The sequence below is a fragment of the Syngnathus floridae genome, chromosome 1 (genome assembly GCF_059516105.1).
Source record: "Syngnathus floridae isolate MCC-2025c chromosome 1, RoL_Sflo_1.0, whole genome shotgun sequence".
NCBI lineage: Eukaryota > Metazoa > Chordata > Actinopteri > Syngnathiformes > Syngnathidae > Syngnathus > Syngnathus floridae.
In genome coordinates, this window is record NC_142413.1 from 23,497,121 (window position 1) to 23,516,891 (window position 19,771).

The following is a 19,771-nucleotide window of genomic DNA, read 5'->3' on the forward strand; positions in this document are numbered from 1 at the left end:
TCAAAAGGAATTACCGTATAGGACTTTAGAACTATAACACAGAGTTCATCTTAGCGTATGAGAGAGTGGTGTTTCGCATAGCTGACTTAGGTGCAGATTGCAGGGGAGTCATTTTCATTCAATGCGTCCTTCACAAACTGTATTCATGCAAAACAAAAAGTCCACAAATTGCAACCAATTTGCATTTGGGCGTTACAGCATAATGGGAAATCCATCTGGAACATCATCCGCATTTTCTTCTTGAAACTCTATTGAGGGATGCTGCTGCTGTAAAGTGTGATTCTAAAAAATATGAATATTTTTAACATCTTTGTTATTGCTTGTCTCAGCGTTAACACAACATCCACACTGAAGTTATCGCAATGGGATCCCACAGCAGAGTGAGTGCACCTTGTAGTGTAACTTTGAAAAACATTTAACAGTTCACCCATGCGTGCAAATTAATTCTACTTACGACTTGCGAACAAATGTAAATAGGAGTGTAAAGAAACACTTAATCTTTGCCAAAAAGAAATAAGCCCCCCTCCGCCACTGATTAAGGCCACCAAAGTGATATATCTGGCACTTAAGTCTTGTGTTTACCTCATAAACACAGAGACTTCAAGCAGCCACCCACACTGATACTGAAATATTACTCTCAAACTCTACAAGCCAGCATGATGTTTTGGAAGCATCTTGTGACATTTTGTTACCACTCGGATTTACTCATCGTCTGTTGTGCCTGCCACAGTCACAACGTCAGAGAAATTCAATCACTGTTGACCGTAACAAAGACATGAACAATAATGCAGCGTGGTCGAGCAGTTGGTGCTTGGCCTCTGACTCCCGCATTGGGTGAAGTGGGACTTGTGCTGGAATGCTGAGACACGATGATGACGCGAGGAAAGCATACCGCAAACAGAGGTGATGTCCCCTTTAATCTGCTCGATGTAATGGAAACATTTTTCGAAGGGATGCAATTCAATTATTTCTGAGGAAATTATGTTTCCTATTTGGGATGTGTGCCTTGTGGTGGAAAGTCGTCTCGGATTTGCTTCATTCTTCACTGCAACTAAATGGTAATTTGATTTGGGGCAGAACCCGCGAGACTGTAGATTTGTTTGCATTGGTTTCCACTTGACACACACAACACTAAGCTCCTACAGAATATCTACTAACATCATTGGAGGTCTGTATCATAATGTGTTTATTGCCACACATGGCAGGCACTTTCTTTCAGTGTGTGCCACCGGGTCATATTTTCTTGGCAAGTAAATGCACACCGCTTCATTCCCTCAATAAGGAGTAGGAGTTTACTTTTATACCGTATTTTCCGGACTATAAGTGGCTCCGGAGTATAAGTCGCACCAGCCATAAAATGCCCCAAAAAGTGAAAAAAAACATATATAAGTCGCTCCGGAGTATAAGTCGCATTTTGGGGGCAATTTATTCGACAAAATCCCACACCAAAAACAGTCATGAACGAGCAACAACAGCATAACGATAGCAACAACAGGCTAAACGATAGGTATGCTAACGTGACAAACACAAACAAAGAGCTGAGAACGGGCCTGACGTAACATATAGAGTGATTAAGGACAACTATTACATGAATAACATGTTTCTAAAACCATCGGTGTCACTCCAATTCATTAAATAGCAACAACAGGCTAAAAGATAGGTATGCTAACGTGACAAACTCAAAGAGCTGAGAACGGGCCTGACGTAACATATAGAGTGATTAAGGACAACTATTACATGAATAACATGTTTATAAAACCATCGGTGTCACTCCAATTCATTAAATAGCAACAACAGGCTAAACGATAGGTATGCTAACGTGACAAACTCAAACAAAGAGCTGAGAACGGGCCTGACATAACATATAGAGTGATTAAGGACAACTATTACATGAATAACATGTTTATAAAACCATCGGTGTCACTCCAATTCATTAAATAGCAACAACAGGCTCAACGATGGGTATGCTAACGTGACAAACACAAAGAGCTGAGAACGGGCCTGACGTAACATATAGAGTGATTAAGGACAACTATTACATGAATAACATGTTTATAAAACCATCGGTGTCACTCCAATTCATTAAATCCATCGATCGTTCTTTGTCAACAATGGGTGCGCACTGCTGAGGGCGCTTGCACTTCAAAATATTCCACAGGCTCATATAACGATAGATAAACTATATTTCAAATAACTATAATACAAGCCAATAATATTATCAAACCATCCGTGCACTTTAAATCCATTAAATCCATCAATCAAATTCCTCGTCCTTTGTCAACATCGCCGCGCGTGCGCCCTGACGTCAGCCTCGTCTTTATTCCACAGATCTACTATATAACTATATTGTAGCGTTAACAAAGTACAAGGATAGACGTGGGTTTGGTAAACGGCTCTTTATTAAACAAAACAAACTTCCAAGCGTGTGGCGGCGAGGACTTCCAGACAGACCGAGCATGCGTAATGGCCATGTCCGAGCCCCGCGCACCGTTCGCGGACAACCACTCGGCCGAGCGCCGGCCCCCGACTCAGTAGAGTAGGACCGGGCGTGCGTAAAAGCCATAATAGTTTTTCAAACCTTCTATGTCACTCCAAATCCTTAATTCCTTCAAACTCTTTGTCCTCCGTGTCACTTAGAAATGATCACCGCTAATGATGCCGCTAGTCTTTATGTGGGCACGTTTGTATGTAAACAACCGCCGCGCCGCGCTACTGACGTCACTTGAAATAGTAATCCATTGGTACATCACGGTTCTCCAAACTTTCTTTCTGCTGCTCGATTACTGTTTTCAGCTGCATATTTTACAACTTGAAGTTTGTAACCTGCAAAATATGAGTTTATTTTTGGTGCCATTTTTCTTAAGCCCACACAGTTGATGAGTCACGGCCAACGGTGAAATTTAGAGCGCCCTCATCCAGTTTCGTCTGAAAATATAATTTTTTTGGGTTGTTTTATCAAAGTCAAAGTCTGCTTTATCGTCGATTTTTTTTTTTTATATACTAAGACACACAAAGAGATTGAAATTACGTTTCCACTATCCCTCGGTGAGATAGCACACATATGCATACAAGCAACACAAAAAAAAAACAAGAAGGCACAAACAATGAATAAATAAGAGTGTTGAATAAATGATAAATAAACAAATAATAATAAATAATAATAATAAATATAATAGGAGCAAAAATGGAGCAAGTGTACATACAGCAGACAGTGGACTTGGATATGGTGCTTTAAAATGTTAATTGCTTTATTTGATGTTTTCTCTATTTTTTATGTTTTGAATATGTTCAAGATAAAGATATAAAAGCATGTGAAGTGATCTATACTAAAAGTGACTATACTAAAAATAACATGGGAAGTGGTCAACAATACTTATAAGTGATGTCTTAATGATCAAGTAAAAATTTGTGGAAGAAAAACATATATAAGTCGCTCCTGAGTATAAGTCGCCCCCCCACCCAAACTATGAAAAAAAACGCGACTTATAGTCCGGAAATTACGGTATATAGCAATCCACCCACAATCTCATGTAGAAGCCAGTGATTAAATGTGGAAGCACATTTTCAATGGGGCGTTACAAAAACAGATGCATAAGTAGTTGTATCTATAAAAGGTAAATGTCAGTCGGGGCTATAAAGAGACTGAATAAGTAGTTGAAATGGCATTCAATGCCTGTGACTTGTAGAATCGTGTTATAGCAAAGGAAAACAAACAGATGAATGAGTAGAGGTGCCAACATTTATTGACAAGTAATCCATTAGCAAATTAAGCAACTTTTTTTAATCATCAAATAATCGTTTTAGTCTCTCAACAGTAATGAATATCTGAGCCTTCATGAAAGTGTCTTTTATCTCTTGTATTTAACTCAAATAAGACATTTGCAAACGGGTGCTTTTACTTTGAAAAACAATGACTGAACCAATAACTGAATCAGTTTAAATGTTGTTTAGTTGTTTTTAATCACTAAACAAAAACAAACAAACAACAATAATTGGTCACTAAACAGCAAAATCTGGAGGTGTTTCACCTTTAGTCCAAGCTTGAACGTGGGGAAGAAATCCAGTCACCTTTGATTTCACTTTTGTCAAATGTATGAACAACAAATATCGACACCATTTTCCATGTACCTCCTTTATTAGTCACCCAGTGATCCTCTGTTACTACCAGGCCAGGTTGTTCCCCATCACGTCACCCGTGGTTGACTTTAGCTTCGCTGCAACCAGAACGAGATGGACAGTAGAAAATCATTTCAAATGTCTGCGGAGTTTCCGTTGAAACCATAAATATTCGTTTCAATGTTCGTTCCGTTTTTCCGCATTGCTCTGACTTCTCTAATTGTAACAAAAACCCGCAGCACCATATTCTTAGCATCCGTCTCTGACGAGAATACAGATTATTATAGTGGCAGTTGCAGGGACGGGAAGTGAAATGACACAGTGCTGGTGCTCTTGTCTGTCCCTGAGCAGTAAGACCAGGCCATCTGCACGTTGATCATCACAGACACGATTCTATTATTGTTGGCATCTATTATTGTACTATGTGGGAGCAAGAATTTGTTGTCAGTCTGGGCTTTGTTGTTCTTATCAGCTGCACAGCTGACAGTCAGGTCTCGAACATGATGACGGCAGCCAAATGAACCGCCATTGTGTTTTGTACTGAATTATCCATGAGACGCACCAAGTATGATCTGTTCCCCTGTGTTCTTGTGCAGGTCTCTTCCATCGAGCCATCATTCAGAGCGGCTCGGCGCTGTCCAGTTGGGCGGTGAATTACCAGCCCGTCAAATATACACGCCTCCTGGCTGAGAAGGTTGGCTGTAACGTCCTGGACACGTTAGACATGGTGGACTGTCTGAGAAAGAAGAGCTCCAGGGAGCTTGTGGAGCAGGACATACAACCCGCAAGATACCACGTGGCTTTTGGACCTGTCATTGATGGCGATGTCATTCCAGACGACCCCGAGATCCTTATGGAACAGGGCGAGTTCCTCAACTATGATATAATGCTGGGCGTCAACCAAGGCGAGGGGCTGCGCTTTGTGGAGAATGTAGTGGACTCAGAAGACGGCGTCTCTGGAAACGACTTTGACTTCTCTGTGTCAGACTTTGTGGACAGTCTTTACGGATACCCGGAGGGCAAAGACACTCTAAGGGAAACCATTAAGTTCATGTACACGGACTGGGCTGACAAGGAAAATCCAGAAACCAGGCGCAAAACGCTGGTGGCTCTCTTCACCGACCACCAATGGGTGGAGCCCTCTGTGGTAACGGCAGACCTCCACGCTCGCTATGGCTCACCCACCTACTTTTATGCCTTCTACCACCACTGCCAGAGTCTCATGAAGCCTGCCTGGTCAGATGCCGCGCACGGGGATGAGGTCCCCTATGTTTTTGGAATTCCAATGATCGGTCCAACTGACTTGTTCCCCTGCAACTTCTCAAAGAACGATGTGATGCTTAGTGCTGTGGTAATGACCTACTGGACCAACTTTGCCAAGACTGGGTGAGTCATTGCGTATCTTTCAGGCTTCTTTGTAAAGTGACTATTTTTAGGATGTTGTAAGGATTTTATAAAAGAAAACGTTCTACAGCAATAAGATATAGGGAATAAATGATATAAGACAGTGGTTCTTAACCTTGTTGGAGGTACCGAACCCCAGCAGTTCCATATGCGCATTCACCGAGTGAACTTTTTTTTTTTTTTAAATATAAGACATAGATGTTTTTTACTAGTGCACAAAATTAGCCATGCATGAACATAACCTTGTTCAAAGAACAAAACCAACACAATGCATGAACTCACAACAAATTACATACTAGTAAATCAGAATTTACACGATAAATCAGGTTTGTTCAGACCTCCTCAGTGGAGGCTCTGTCGCACCCCTTGGGTTCGATTGAACCCAGGTTAAGAACCACTGATATAAGAAACATTTTTTAAAAATGAGAAACTCTTGATTGCTGGCCAATTTAAAGCAGTCTGACTAATCTTTCAAGGCTCATAGATTTTCTTTTTGGTGTGTTATGTACGTAAACACAAAAACTATCAAAATGAAAGATTAGACTCTTCTTTCATCACACACACACATATATATGAAAAGGAATGCGTTTTAGAAACACAAAGAAATCGATTTGGAGTATATGGAGAAATTGACTTGAAAGAACAACTCGGTGTCTGACCAAACCTACAAAACGCTCGGGTAATTCCTACAATTGCAAATTTCTGCAATTTGAACACTGATGAACGACTTGCTGACTATGTGGACAAGCAACCTGCAGAAGTCAGAAAGAATGACTGTGAATCTGTGACCTTAACACTTGACCTTGATTTTGACCAGACTTTTTGTAAGTCATATTATCTTCTTACACGCCCACGCACGCATGCACGCACGCATGCACGCACGCACGCACGCACGCACGCACACACACACACACACACACACACACACACACACACACACACACACACACACACACACACACACACACACACACACACACACACATACATACATACATACATACATACATACATACATACATACATACATACACACACACCAGTGGAAAGTATCAGAGGAAATCAAATCAGTCCTATTAAAAGGACCTGTATGCCCCATAAAATACTAGGATGTAGGAAGAAGGAATTGCCACAAAGGATGAGTGTGGGACTGGAAAGAGAAAAAACACTTTTTAACAGATATTTTTCAGAGGTGTTTTTGAAAAAAATGAGACATTAAATGTGAGGATGATTAAATGTAGTACCTCCAGTGGGTGCAAAGCAATTTGTACACAGCTGACTTTCTGAATTGAGTACAAGGCCTGTCTTTATGTATGCGGCTGTGTCTGCACCTTTGGGTTTTTTATTTTGGGCGAGGGAACTGAAAATGCAATTGCTGCTCCATTGTAGTCGGGCCCCAAAAGACACCGTGACTTATCAGAAAGGCCACTGTTGCCCTCGTCGGTATTGATTTCTTCAGCTTGGACCCAGACGATCACTCATACCCAGGGTGACTATCCCCCACACCCCCCTCCACACTCAATTTCACCTCTGCCCACAACACACAAAACATACAAGGTCAATTTTGCACAACTAGTCATGATTTCAAACAACTGGAATTTAATTTGACAATCCACGTCTTCCAGAGAGCTATTGATCTTATCTTGAGGGGTATGCACTGTGGGATAAAAACAAAAGTGTCTACTCTACATCATCTGCTGCTCAATCAGGTTGACTTTGACATCTAAACGTCTGGCTTATAGTCCACAGTGGCCACCAGCCCAAGTCAATGCAGAGTTGCTAATGATAGACAAGTGCAGATGGACTGATGTCAGCTGTTTGGCTCCTCGGTCAAACCACTGAGGTCAGACTACACATCTGTCTCCTCTGCCTGGCAGCCATCTTGTCTTGCCAAATTCAGAATATCCCTTTTTTGAGAATTTTGCATGATTTGTACATCTCATATGCACAAGGAACATGCATTAGCATTTTATGTTCCACAATATAAGCCACTCCAATAAGTCTGTGATTATTTTGGCCACTTTTTGCAATCTATAAAAATCACCTGAATTGAATTCCATTTGGATTCGCAAGAGAGGTATATTCTTTTTGCTGTGACTTTCACATGTAAAGAGGTTACCAGAGACCTTCAGTCGGAGTGGCTAAAAAAAAAAATTAAACTCCATACAAACCTGTGTGTAAATTACAGCATGCTCCCCGCTGGGATAGTCCAAGTGTGTGCGTGCGTGCGTGTGTGTGTGTGTGTGTGTGTGTGTGTGTGTGTGTGTGTGTGTGTGTGTGTGTGTGTGTGTGTGTGTGTGTGTGTGTGTGTGTGTGTGTGTGTGTGTGTGTGTGTGTGTGTGTGTGTGTGTGTGTGTGTGTGTGTGTGTGTGTGTGTGTGTGTCAATTGTAGAGTGAAATGATTCAACCCTGGTGGTAATCATTCAGGCTGATTTGTAGTGCATTGGAAATCCATTCTGATAGATGATGACATCCTCTTCATTTACCATGGTGGTGTCAACATCTGCGAGTGAGCCATAAGCCAGCCTCCACGATTAGCTGTCAACATTTGACTCTTGACTTAGATGTAGTAGGTTTTTGGTGTTATTGTCTGCACCACTTCCCTTTTATGGATTTCATGAAGAACTCCAACTAAGAATTATATCAAAACACTTTGAGAGTGAATTGATTGTAGATTAAAAAATTTTTTTAAAGCAACATAATTATTTTACTTTACATCTTATGAACCCTTTGAACATTGATTTACTGTATGGAGAACTTATAGGTCACTGCCTACCAATCATAATTTACAGTCCTGTTTGTTTTAGCAACGCTATAATGAGCACGTTAAACTATAAACATATATCAACTGCCTCCAAGGCTAAACTGTCAACAAACGTAGAGGTTGATACCACACAACTACTCTGTCACTAGGTCATTTGATTCCGAGTAAAGGACTGTACCGTTAGTTCTTGGTGAGTGCTCTTAGCAAGCTTAAGCGGACTTAAGGTTTTTCCAAAAGTTCATTGTCCTCATTTAGACTACACCGGGGGATAAGTACCTCAGCCCAGCAACACCCAAAGCCAGTCTGGCTCTGGAGGCCGTCTTTAATTAGGACCCGGTTGAATTCTCTTTGACTTCTCGGCTCGCAACAGCAATACTCAGGATGAGCTAACCCAGATTGCACTTCCTCTCCTTGACTTTAAATCGCCTGTCAAAACATGTGTGGCACCATGTTAAGACGCTTGTGCTGCACGTCACCCGTGTGTATGATACCGGCGTTCCCGCGAAAGCCCTTCCTGTCGAGGGTTGTCATCTGTCATCTTTACAGAGCCAACTCTATCCCTTGCACATTTTTGTCCTCCATCGTAGTAACTAAGAACATAAAAACACACAGAGAGTACTCACTGTCAAATCTCCTTTGTGTTTGTGCAGTGTGTCCATTTGCTCTTTTTAGGGGTGGCATTGTTGATTCTTGCCTTGTGATTTCTGAATAGATGGATGGATGAATGAAGTGAAGTGGAAGTGTTTTTGTCTTGGTGCCCTATTTCCATAGACAGGTGCACGTGCACTCTGTGTAAAAATGGCTGAATCTTTACATCTAGTTTACGGTATTTGGGAATTTGGAAGACCGTGCTACATCTTGTGAGGTGTTATGGCAGATCAAGGGCATTGTCTACATGGCCCACCACAACTTGCAATTTGCTGACAGAAAGTAGACTAGACTTTAAACTAGGTGAAACCACAGCTAAATTGTGGCACAGGTTGTGTTGTGATTTTGGTGGATTTGATCCAGGCACAGGCAGACAGATTCTGCAGTCTGTGTGATGGATGTCATCATATTTTATTCAAAGTGACATCAGCGTGTATCAATCCACCTGAATCATTGGAGATATCAATTCATTTAATGCAACATCATTATTTTTTTTATCATATTTATTTTTAGAAACGCCTCTATATTGTAGCATGACTGGGGTATGTGTAGAAGACAGTCAGATGTGGAAAGTGGTCTCAAAGTGCCTCTTTAGCAGAGGCCAACTCATCCACAAGTATTCTGCAGGAACATTCTGTTCTGAAAAAATACTTTGTACATGTCCATCGTCTGCATGGACTCCAGCGAGTTGAACTTGCACGAGGTATGAAAATAGGGCTCATAGTATGTATAGATGGACAAAGATATAAAAGGACATAACGACCAATGGAGAGTACAAATGATCGCTTAACAGACGAGTAGGTGGACAGTTAGATAGACCTTTTCATGGTTGGACAGAAGGATAGCTCAGCTGGCCAATTGGTGGGTGGTCAAGTGGACAGACCACTGGATGAGCGAAATTGACAGAAGGTTAATCAAACTGATAGACAAATGGCTGCAGTAACAAACAGGATGGAACAATGTATGGATGATGCACAGGGGGAAGAATATATGGATAGATGGACTGACAATAGAGATGGAAGGACACATGAATGAATAGGAGATTGATGATGATTACAAGGGCAGAAAGAAAGATGGACAAATGGGCTGTGGATACTGATGAATGAAGGTAGGTGGGCACACCGAAGGACGGATGCACAGGAAAAGGAAAGTGAAACAGATGAATCAGCAGAATTAGGGTATTTAGACAACAGATATGAATAGATGGATGAAGACAGAAGGAAGTATAGACAGCGGGACGGAGGAAGAATTGAGCAGATAAAAAAATGGGATACATGCACGGAAGAATACATGGACTGACAGGTGAAAACAATTGAAACGTAAGATGGACAGATAAACTGAGGCAGACAATGAAAAGTGCACTGGTAAAGAGAGATGTGGTAGTTGAAAGGTTGACTGGACATTCGGGTAGATAGATGGATGGAAGAGCAATCAGGATGGACAAATACATGACCTGATAAATGACAGATGGAGAAGCTGTATAAATTGCATAAATACAAAGGCTGATGCTCTGATAGATAGAAGGAGTAATGGACAGAGAGAAGTTGGTCTAGCCACATCTGATCAAAGAATGATAATGAGTAAATTATAAGATGCATAGACCAATGTAATCACAGATAAAATACCCATTCTATCACATGAATTGTCTTCTACTGCATTATTTAAAGCACACTTCCAAAACTTTTGTCTTGTGTCCACACGCTGCAACTTTCACACTATTTCAAACAAATAAAAAGCACAGCATGTGCATCAACATCCAAAAGCGCTGGTGGAGCACTTCAGAAAAAGACAGAATGATGAAAAGGCAGCAAAGATCAGTCACTACATATCATTAGCGCTATAAATATGTCAGTCCAACTTGGTGTGTGTTTTTTACTGCTGCACACTCCTGCCACATGCTGTGCAAGGTCTTGCTAGGTATTGTTAAAGAGTATTCCACTGTCGTGTTGATTCTTTATTTATTATTTTGCTTGTTCTCTGTCCCAACTCCTCTGTCTCAATCTCTCATTATTCTTGACCAAAAAAGAATAGCCTACTCGCGGGAGCTAAAATATACACTACGGCATTGATTGCTTTGTCTTCAGCAACATTGTCTGCCAACTCAACTGTAAGATGTCTATGGTGCACTTTTTCACCTAACGGTTTAATTCAAAGACCTCTGGAAGGATAGTGACACATATGTAGCCATTGATTCTCACCCTGCCTGCCCTCTTTAACCAAAGAGTACTTGGCAAACATACGTGCTTCTCTTTCCCTGAATCATCCCCTTTTTCTATGTGGGAACAGGCCAGTGATTTGTGTTTAAGTAGTCATTACATTCAAAACGTACAGATTCCTAATAATCATTGAGAAACCTGAGCACGTTATTAAAACATAGAGACAACCGTTTTTTTCTTTCAATAATAATCGAGGTAGTAACTAGCAATCTGTCACCAAACTCATCCCTAACCTGGATGCAATGTGCAGCAATTGCAACAGCAAACAGCTCACTTCATTGAGTTAGGCGCTCTCTTGATTAGAGATATTGTAGCCAATATTAGGATTTGCATCCGGGAAGGTAAAAAGTTGTGTAGCTTGTTAAGTGGTGTGGATACAAGTGATCGCTGTCCATGCCATTGGCTGAATGTAATGGGGGGAGGGGGGGGGGTAATCTCCACACTGACGTCCATAAGTAAGTGGCTGTTAGATTGATGCAGGCGATAAATGCCAAATTTAACAGTGTGAAGCAGCCTATTGATGGGGCAATTTCAATACAAAAAACGGAATACACAGAACGCATTTTGTTTTTGCCACTCATCTAATAAAATAAAAACTGATAGAGAATAGTCCAAGAGCTGTGTCCTCCAACACCTTAACAAACTTCAAAGTGGCAGCGATTGGCCTCGCATCACTTAGCCTGTTGAACTGAAGGCTGCCATTAAATATAAACCATGCGTCACTCAGCCCTCCGCTCCAACATGCAACCACACAAAGGGCAAAAGAGCACAGCGTGATCATTGGCACGCTGTCCTACGAGGCTGCCGAAAAGCGCTGGATAAAATGCGTTTAAGAAAAAACAACTCAGAATACAGGGTCAGGTGTTTGGAGTGAAAATTAAAATGAAATGCTTACTTTGTGTTACCTGGTAAGTAGATAAACAGCTGCAGGGGATGCATTTGTTACACAACGCTAACAACAATAACCTCAACCTTCAAAAGGCTTTAACTTTGCATATTTTAGGAGCTTAGCAAAGTGAACATCAGTGCCTAAGATTTAATGCACCCCCCCTCCCATTTGTGTTATATAGTGAGACTATAACTCAGCTCAGGAATTCTGGGCTGTTGAGTGCAGTGAAAGTAGATTTTTGTCTACTGCCTTGGGGCGCCTAAACGTGTCTTTTCAGATTTGGCGATGGCTAGGTCTATGATCATTCAAGCGCTTCAAATTACATCAGGATGAAAAGGGGAAGGAGGAACATGGGAAATGGGGAAAAATAAGAGAAAATGATATTCATTCTATCCTCTTATCTACCTTTTACATCAGAGCTTCCAGACATGGTTTGGAATGGATAATGAGCCTAGAATGATTCGAACTGACATAAAGCAATGACATGGTTGACTTTGTCATCCACATGGCACATCCACTCACGGAGAAGCTTTAGAATTTGTCATATCAGACTGGTGTGGATCACTTTCTCCACTACAGTGCGCGTGCAACTGCTGCATGATTTGTGTTGAGCACTCGTGCGGCCTCGGGGGTCAAGTTATTACACCTGGATTGGATTCTAATCCAAAGGCACGCTCACAGAGACAGACAGGTGCACAAGCCACAAGAGATGGAAACAAACATACACAAACTCCCAGTCAATCATGAATATTAACACATGAGAACGCTTGAACACGCATGACTGGCCGAGGTCATTGTGGGTCATCAGGTCATGGAGAGAACCAGCAGGGGGGGGCGCTGTGCTTTATGGTACCACAAGCATATGAACACATCGCAAGGGATGTGAAAGGCCATTAAAACTCTTTTTTTATGGGTGTAATAATCTTTCTCCAGAGCCTGGAGTCTCGCCACTGCTCCAATGTCCATCTAGATTAAGGGGGAGGTTTGACAGCACGCATGTTGTACGCTAATGTGGAAGGGTGAGGTGCTCCTTAGAGTTTAACAAGACCATAAACGTCAAATTAGGCCAATGTCGATAAATATACTTGATTAATCGTTTAATTGTAAATATGCCTCACAATGAGCCGTCTGCTGTCGAACTCAACTCATGCAGTGAGCTCAGTGTTGTTCCTTCTAATGAATCCAAAAAAAGCTTGCCAGCCGCTGGGTTTTCAGCAGCGTTACACAATATTGTGCAAAATCATGAGTAACTTGTTTGATTAGAAGATAATCAGACAACACAGAAAACTATTGGCATCATGTAGTGAAATAAAGCTCAAAAACATTCCTATAGTAAGTCCATCGATTGATCCATCCATTCGTCAATGCATAAGTCTCTAATGATAAAGTTGTTAATAATGCCATACATGATACACTCTTAAAACTTCTAGGTCAGAGTAACCCAAATTGGGTGACCTAGCTAACACAGTCAAAAACGGAGGAAGCCAATGCTCTTTCATACCCTGAACATTGGGTTGAGAATCATCGGGTCAAGATTTTGATCCAACAAGGCATAAAGACTACCCATACTAATACTACCAAATGGAGTACCAGGTTATGTATAGCTCTGGTTAAAAATATTGTAATGCTGCCAATTTTACACCAGATGACAACCCACCCATTTTCCAAGAGTGGGCAAGGGTGGTGCCCTGATCATGATTTAAAACCTAATGTTGAAAATAAGCAGTATTACTGCCAGTAACAATTTCAAAGAATGTTACATCAAATCTACTTCAACTTCCCTACACAAATGGCAACCACCTTCAGCTGCTTCAGCCCATCCAAATCCAATCTTCAATCCAATTTATTTGGTCAAACTAATGAACCCAACCAGCTCAAAAGCTACCGCTGTGTGTGTGTTAGGAAAACAGTCCAGCATGTTTTTAGCCTGTTTCTGTGTGTGTGTGTGTGTGTGTGTGTGTGTGTGTGTGTGTGTGTGTGTGTGTGTGTGTGTGTGTGTGTGTGTGTGTGTGTGTGCGTGCGTGCGTGCGTGCGTGCGTGCGTGCGTGCGTGCATGCGTGCGTGCATGCGTGCGTGGGCGTGTAAGAAGATAATATGACTTACAAAAAGTCTGGTCAAAATCAAGGTCAAGTGTTAAGGTCACAGATTCACAGTCATTCTTTCTGACTTCTGCAGGTTGCTTGTCCACATAGTCAGCAAGTCGTTCATCAGTGTTCAAATTGCAGAAATTTGCAATTGTAGGAATTACCCGAGCGTTTTGTAGGTTTGGTCAGTCACCGAGTTGTTCTTTCAAGTCAATTTCTCCATATACTCCAAATCGATTTCTTTGTGTTTCTAAAACGCATTCCTTTTCAGCCGGAACAGCTATTTTGACACGACATCGAGCACTCTATCTAAACCCGCTCCCTGCGCACACAGATTGCTTTGTGAGATTTAGCCGAGTACCTTTTAGATCTTTTTGTTATCACAATTCACCAAATTGACCCAGCCGAGATGAGAGCTTTCGTAGCGTATATGGAAGTGGCCGGAATTCCTATTAACTCAGATTGCTCTGACCCCCTCCCTCATTGTTGTCATGCGGGTGTGTGGAACATGATTTGCATGTGTGTGCGTGCGCGAGGTTGGCAGGCTGCGAATGAGCACGTCTCCATTGACGTCCTGTTCTCTGGCATGTTGTGCGCTGGGAGATCAATATGACCTTACCTCCACCAGCCGCTCCTTTGAAACTTAATTACTGATATTCGGCTACAAAGTCAACATAGTCTGCCTGTCAATATTCATTGGGGATCATTACGGGCCTAATAAAAGTGGTTATTTACAGGCTGCTCTGCCGACACGGGCCCAGGTCCAGGGATTCGGCTTTAGCCATTTCAATTTGTTTTACCACTCATTCTCTCTCTCTCTCCCTCTCTCTCTTGCTCTCTCTCTCTCTCTCTCTCGCTCGCTCGCTCTCTCTCTCTCTCTCTCTCTCTCTCTCTCTCTTGCACGCTCTCGCTCTTTCTCGCTTTCGCTCTCTCGCTCTTTCTCTCCTATTCACCTTTCCCAAAAGCACTGACCTGAAAAAGAAAAATTGACAGCAAAAAAAAAAAAAAAAAAAAACAAGGGTTGGATTCTTCTGGCGTGGTTTTTAATTCTCTTGTTTGAACATTTCCAAGACACAAAATTACACTGTGACTGGCGCATCCCTAAATCCCAGAATAAATTTGAACTTGGCATGCCGCTGACACGGCAATCAAATCCGTAAAGGGATATTTCATGACATTTGAAGAAATGTCACGTGACTTCTTGCTTCCTTTCAACCTCTGGGACTCCAGCCATTGTTGTGTTTTCAAGGCTGGTACATTCTTTTTCAGCTCTATTCTCTGTTTACAGAGGCTACAATGGTTTCTGCCAAACTTCTATTCGTGACACTTGCCAGAAATAAAGATTTATATTGCTGGAGATTGCTATATGATCATTGGTTCAGTCGTTTCACTAAAAAATATAGGAAATGTCAAAAAGAGGAACAGTGAACTCTTTGGCGCAAACATAGTACTGCATCAAAAAAGATAGTCTTTTGATCTTTACACACACACACACACACACACAGACACACACACACACAAGGGGTTGAGCAGTTCCCGCTCAGTGTCTTGATTAATATGGTCCACTTTACATCGGTTCACTAGATGCCAATGCACACTGCGCTGGCTTCCCTGAGCAATTAGCAGAAGGGCTCCACCAGTGTCGGATTATCAACAACAAGATGCCTCCTGACGTGCACCCTAAAGCCTGCTGACTTATTCATATGTGTTTACTTAAAAAGCCCTTGCCCTGGTTTTTGTGGCAAGACTGCATCCGAACCGAATTAAGAGCAACATCTGGGGAGGCGGGTGGAGTGGGGGTTTTAGGACGAGCTGGCCGAGGCGCAGTCTGCCGACAGACATTGAGATTTTGTGCTTGGGCAAAAAAGCCTGTGTGTGGTTTTGAGGATTGGACTGCGGGAAGGTGGTTCAGTGGAACAAGTTGAGCTTGGACAGCATCATTTCCAGGAAAGTCCAATTAAAAACTGCAGTCTGCTCTGCCGTTAGCGGATCGATGAACTGAATCTCTTTCAAGTCCAAAAATCAAGCCAATGTGCTTCTTGGAAAGTGTTTGTATATGCCTCTTCTCACTATTTAAATTAATTATGAATTTTTTAAACTAGGGGTGGACATCATTTATAAGTCAGCAGATTGTGGAACTGATGATCAGTTCATTGTGTCAAGTTTGTGCATAGTAATCTCTTCCAGACCGCATTATTCGGCATCGAAGAAATCAACACAGGAGTTTAGGAAATAATTAACTCAATAACATCTCATTAAAATAATTAGATTCAACCATAAATAGATCACAAAACTAATTTGCTTTATTCGACCAGTTAATCTTTAGCAACTGTGGGCGTGTGACGCCATTCGGGAGTCTTAATTAAGTAATTCTAATTAAGGGCGACATAGATATTTTGGACTTGACTTGACCACCACCTGCTTGTCTCAGAGACCATCCAGCATCATACATTGCTTCAATCCCGACTCTTTCCATTTTACTCTTTAAATGGGAATAAGGATTTTCAACTGAATTTATGCACATTCAAGTCAGGAATTGAACACTGTTTCTGGTTCATTTTGAATGCTGAGTACAACTAAAGGTACAAGCTATCAATGACAACCAAAATGGCTCATAAGAATTTAATTCAAACGTTGGTCGAGACATTTTCCAAAGATTTTCTAGATAATAACCAAAATCACTTTACAGGTTCTTACATTGATAACGACAGCATTGGACTGCCCAAAATGGTGATTTAAGGCATTTCATGTTCTCTTTTGTGCCACTTAGTCACTTGCTACACTTCTATTGGCACCAGACATTAAAATGTAACAGAAATTGAAGAAAAACATGTCTGTCTCTTATTCTTTCTCCATGGCTATATGACCGTACAGGGATAGATGACTGACTTTCATTTGTGCAACACTGATAGTTTGGTGAAACACATGCAGTGTCTATCATTGTGTGCTACGTTACCACAGAAATAATGTCTCAATATTTTTCTAAAATACATTTCTAGGCTATGAATGTAAAATGATCAAATAGAAAGCAGAATTGTTCCCAAAAAGGAGAACGATTCCTTCCCTTTTCTGCTGTGATCGGTACTGAAAGAGGTGCAACGAAGGTCAATGAACTGATGTCTAAACACTCAACACATTTTGCATGTCTTCTCCGCAGAGATCCCAACAAACCGGTTCCCCAGGACACAAAGTTCATCCATACAAAGGCCAACCGTTTCGAGGAAGTGGCGTGGTCCAAGTACAACCCCCAGGACCAGTTGTACCTTCACATCGGCCTCAAGCCTCGGGTGCGCGACCACTACCGAGCCACCAAAGTGGCCTTCTGGAAGCACCTGGTGCCCCATCTGTACAATCTCCACGACATGTTTCACTACACCTCCACAACCACCAAAGTGCCCCCACCGGACACCACGCAGAACACCTTGTCCACCAAGCGGCCCAACGGGAAGACCACCTGGCCTTTCAACACCAAGCGGCCCCCCATGTCGCCGGCCTATAACAGCGAAGACAAAGACTCCTGGAGCAACGACAAAGAGTCCGGGCCTCTAGTGGTGGAGAACCCTCGGGATTACTCCACGGAGCTCAGCGTTACCATCGCGGTGGGGGCCTCGCTGCTCTTCCTCAACGTGCTGGCCTTCGCCGCCCTCTACTACCGCAAGGACAAGAGGCGGCAGGAGTCTGGCCACGGCCAACCTAGCCCACAGCGCCAGACAACTTCCAACGACATCGGGCACCACGCACCCGAAGAGGAGATCATGTCGCTGCAGATGAACCAGACGCACCACGAGTGCGAGGCGGGCAACAGCAACGAGGGGGCGCTGCGCTTGGCCTCGCTGCCCGACTACACGCTCACCCTGCGGCGCTCTCCCGACGACATTCCCCTCATGACGCCCAACACCATTACCATGATCCCCAACTCCTTGGTGGGCATGCCCAACCTGCACCCTTACAACACCTTCACAACGGGATTCAACTCCACCGGGCTGCCGCATTCCCACTCCACCACGCGCGTATAGCTTTAAGGAGGCCGGACGAGGGTGGCGACGGGCGGCGGTGCTGATGGAGGAGGTGCAAAGGATTCAACAAAACGGAGAGGAGGATTGTGTTTTATAAATACCACAGCGATAGTGGGGGCAGGGCAGATTAAAATGTGAAGAGATTTAACGAGACTTTTACTACAAGCAGAGTCGCTTCGGAGCTCTCTATGGATGTCAAGTTGTGCAGAGCTGCCAAAATCAAACTGCTTTCCTACGCTTCATCAGGGGAGGGTCTCTTTTTTGTGTTGTGTCCTTTTTTTTCTAAAAAAAAAATTAAAATCATCATTTCAAAAGCCTTTTAAGCGGACTAAGAAAATAGCTGCTGATGGGTTTTTTTTTTTTAATTCATAACAAAAACAAACAAAAGTGCTTTTTAATTTCCCGGTCCTCCTTCCTCCTGGGGTAGACACATGAAGAACAATGGCCTCTATGTCGACATTCGCATCATGCTTTTAATTGCATCTTTCTTTTGATTTCAATGCCTTACAAAGCTTGTTCTTTGTTTTGTTTTTTGTTGCAATTTCTGTTCCAAGAGACTATAACAAGAGGAATACGGCAGAAAGACTGACACCGGGATGAGAAATTAGTGAATTTGCAGATGTAGAGATTTTAAATCCCAATTCGGGCATCTTTTTTTTTGTTGTTGGTTTATGCTCCTGTTTGCAGCACAATATGAATGGTTTCATCTTTTTAAAATTAGTTTGCGTCAAGGGTTTGCCAAGGAGAGCTCTGGCTTGGAGACAAATGCTTTGTTACTGTGGTTGTTTTTGTTAAGAAAGTGCATCTTTTTCAGCCAATGGACCCGTTAAGCTATCTAATCTGATCTGATCTGATCTGATCTGATCTCAACCAAGTGTGCATCTACAGATGCTACTCGTGTGCAGTGTACTAAGAGTGTTCTGTTAGGAACATGTAAGGTGAGTGAGTGATCACGTGAGTGTCGACTATTTTTTTTTAATTATTATTATTTTGAGTAGGTTGTACAGTGTGCTTTTTGTGGGGGGAGGTGGGGAGGAGAGTCAAGGCGGAATACGTTTTCCATGTTGATTTGCGTTGACCACCAGTCGTGTTTCTGCTGCGTCTCTTGGAGTCCGTCTACGCAAAATAGCACTTTGTTTTTTTTGGGTTTTTTTTCATTTTTCAAAGTTCTATGTGTCTAATTTTGCTTAAAGATGATAAAATAAATCTATTATTTTACATGTAAGAGAAAAAAGATAGCTTAAAGAAAACACTGAACTAACTGGCGTGTGGACTTTGTAAGACTTCCTCTTCAACAACAGCAGACAGTGGCCTGTTTGCACTGAGAGAACCTTCATCAGTGCACACTTGTATTTCTTTCAATATATATATATAAATATGGGCATACATACATATATGTATAGGGCTTCTATGGAGATATCATTCCCACTTACAAAGAGAAACATAAAAGCACCAACACAAATAATTCCAGGATGAACATCCCTCGTCAACAACACTTCAAGGTGTCTTTGTAAGAGCTCTATATGTATATTTATGTATGAAATATTTAATATTTATTTCTGTATACCAGATGCATACATGCTGATTGTGCCATGTACCAAATTAAAACAGTAAAAAAAAAAAAAAGGAATAGA

General features: G+C 42.0%; 1 protein-coding gene across 3 annotated transcripts in view; it reads left to right on the forward strand.

Annotated features, from left to right (window-relative positions):
• The window catches only part of nlgn3a (neuroligin 3a), a 165,918-nt gene extending 146,147 nt beyond the window's left edge, over positions 1–19,771 (forward strand). For all 3 annotated transcript variants that reach the window (XM_088388800.1, XM_088388809.1, XM_088388819.1), the window contains 2 exons: positions 4,713–5,502; positions 17,279–19,771. In XM_088388800.1, coding sequence (XP_088244926.1) covers positions 4,713–5,502; positions 17,279–18,137 — 1,649 coding nt within the window. In that variant the 3' untranslated portion in view covers positions 18,138–19,771. The remainder of the gene's footprint in view (positions 1–4,712; positions 5,503–17,278) is intronic.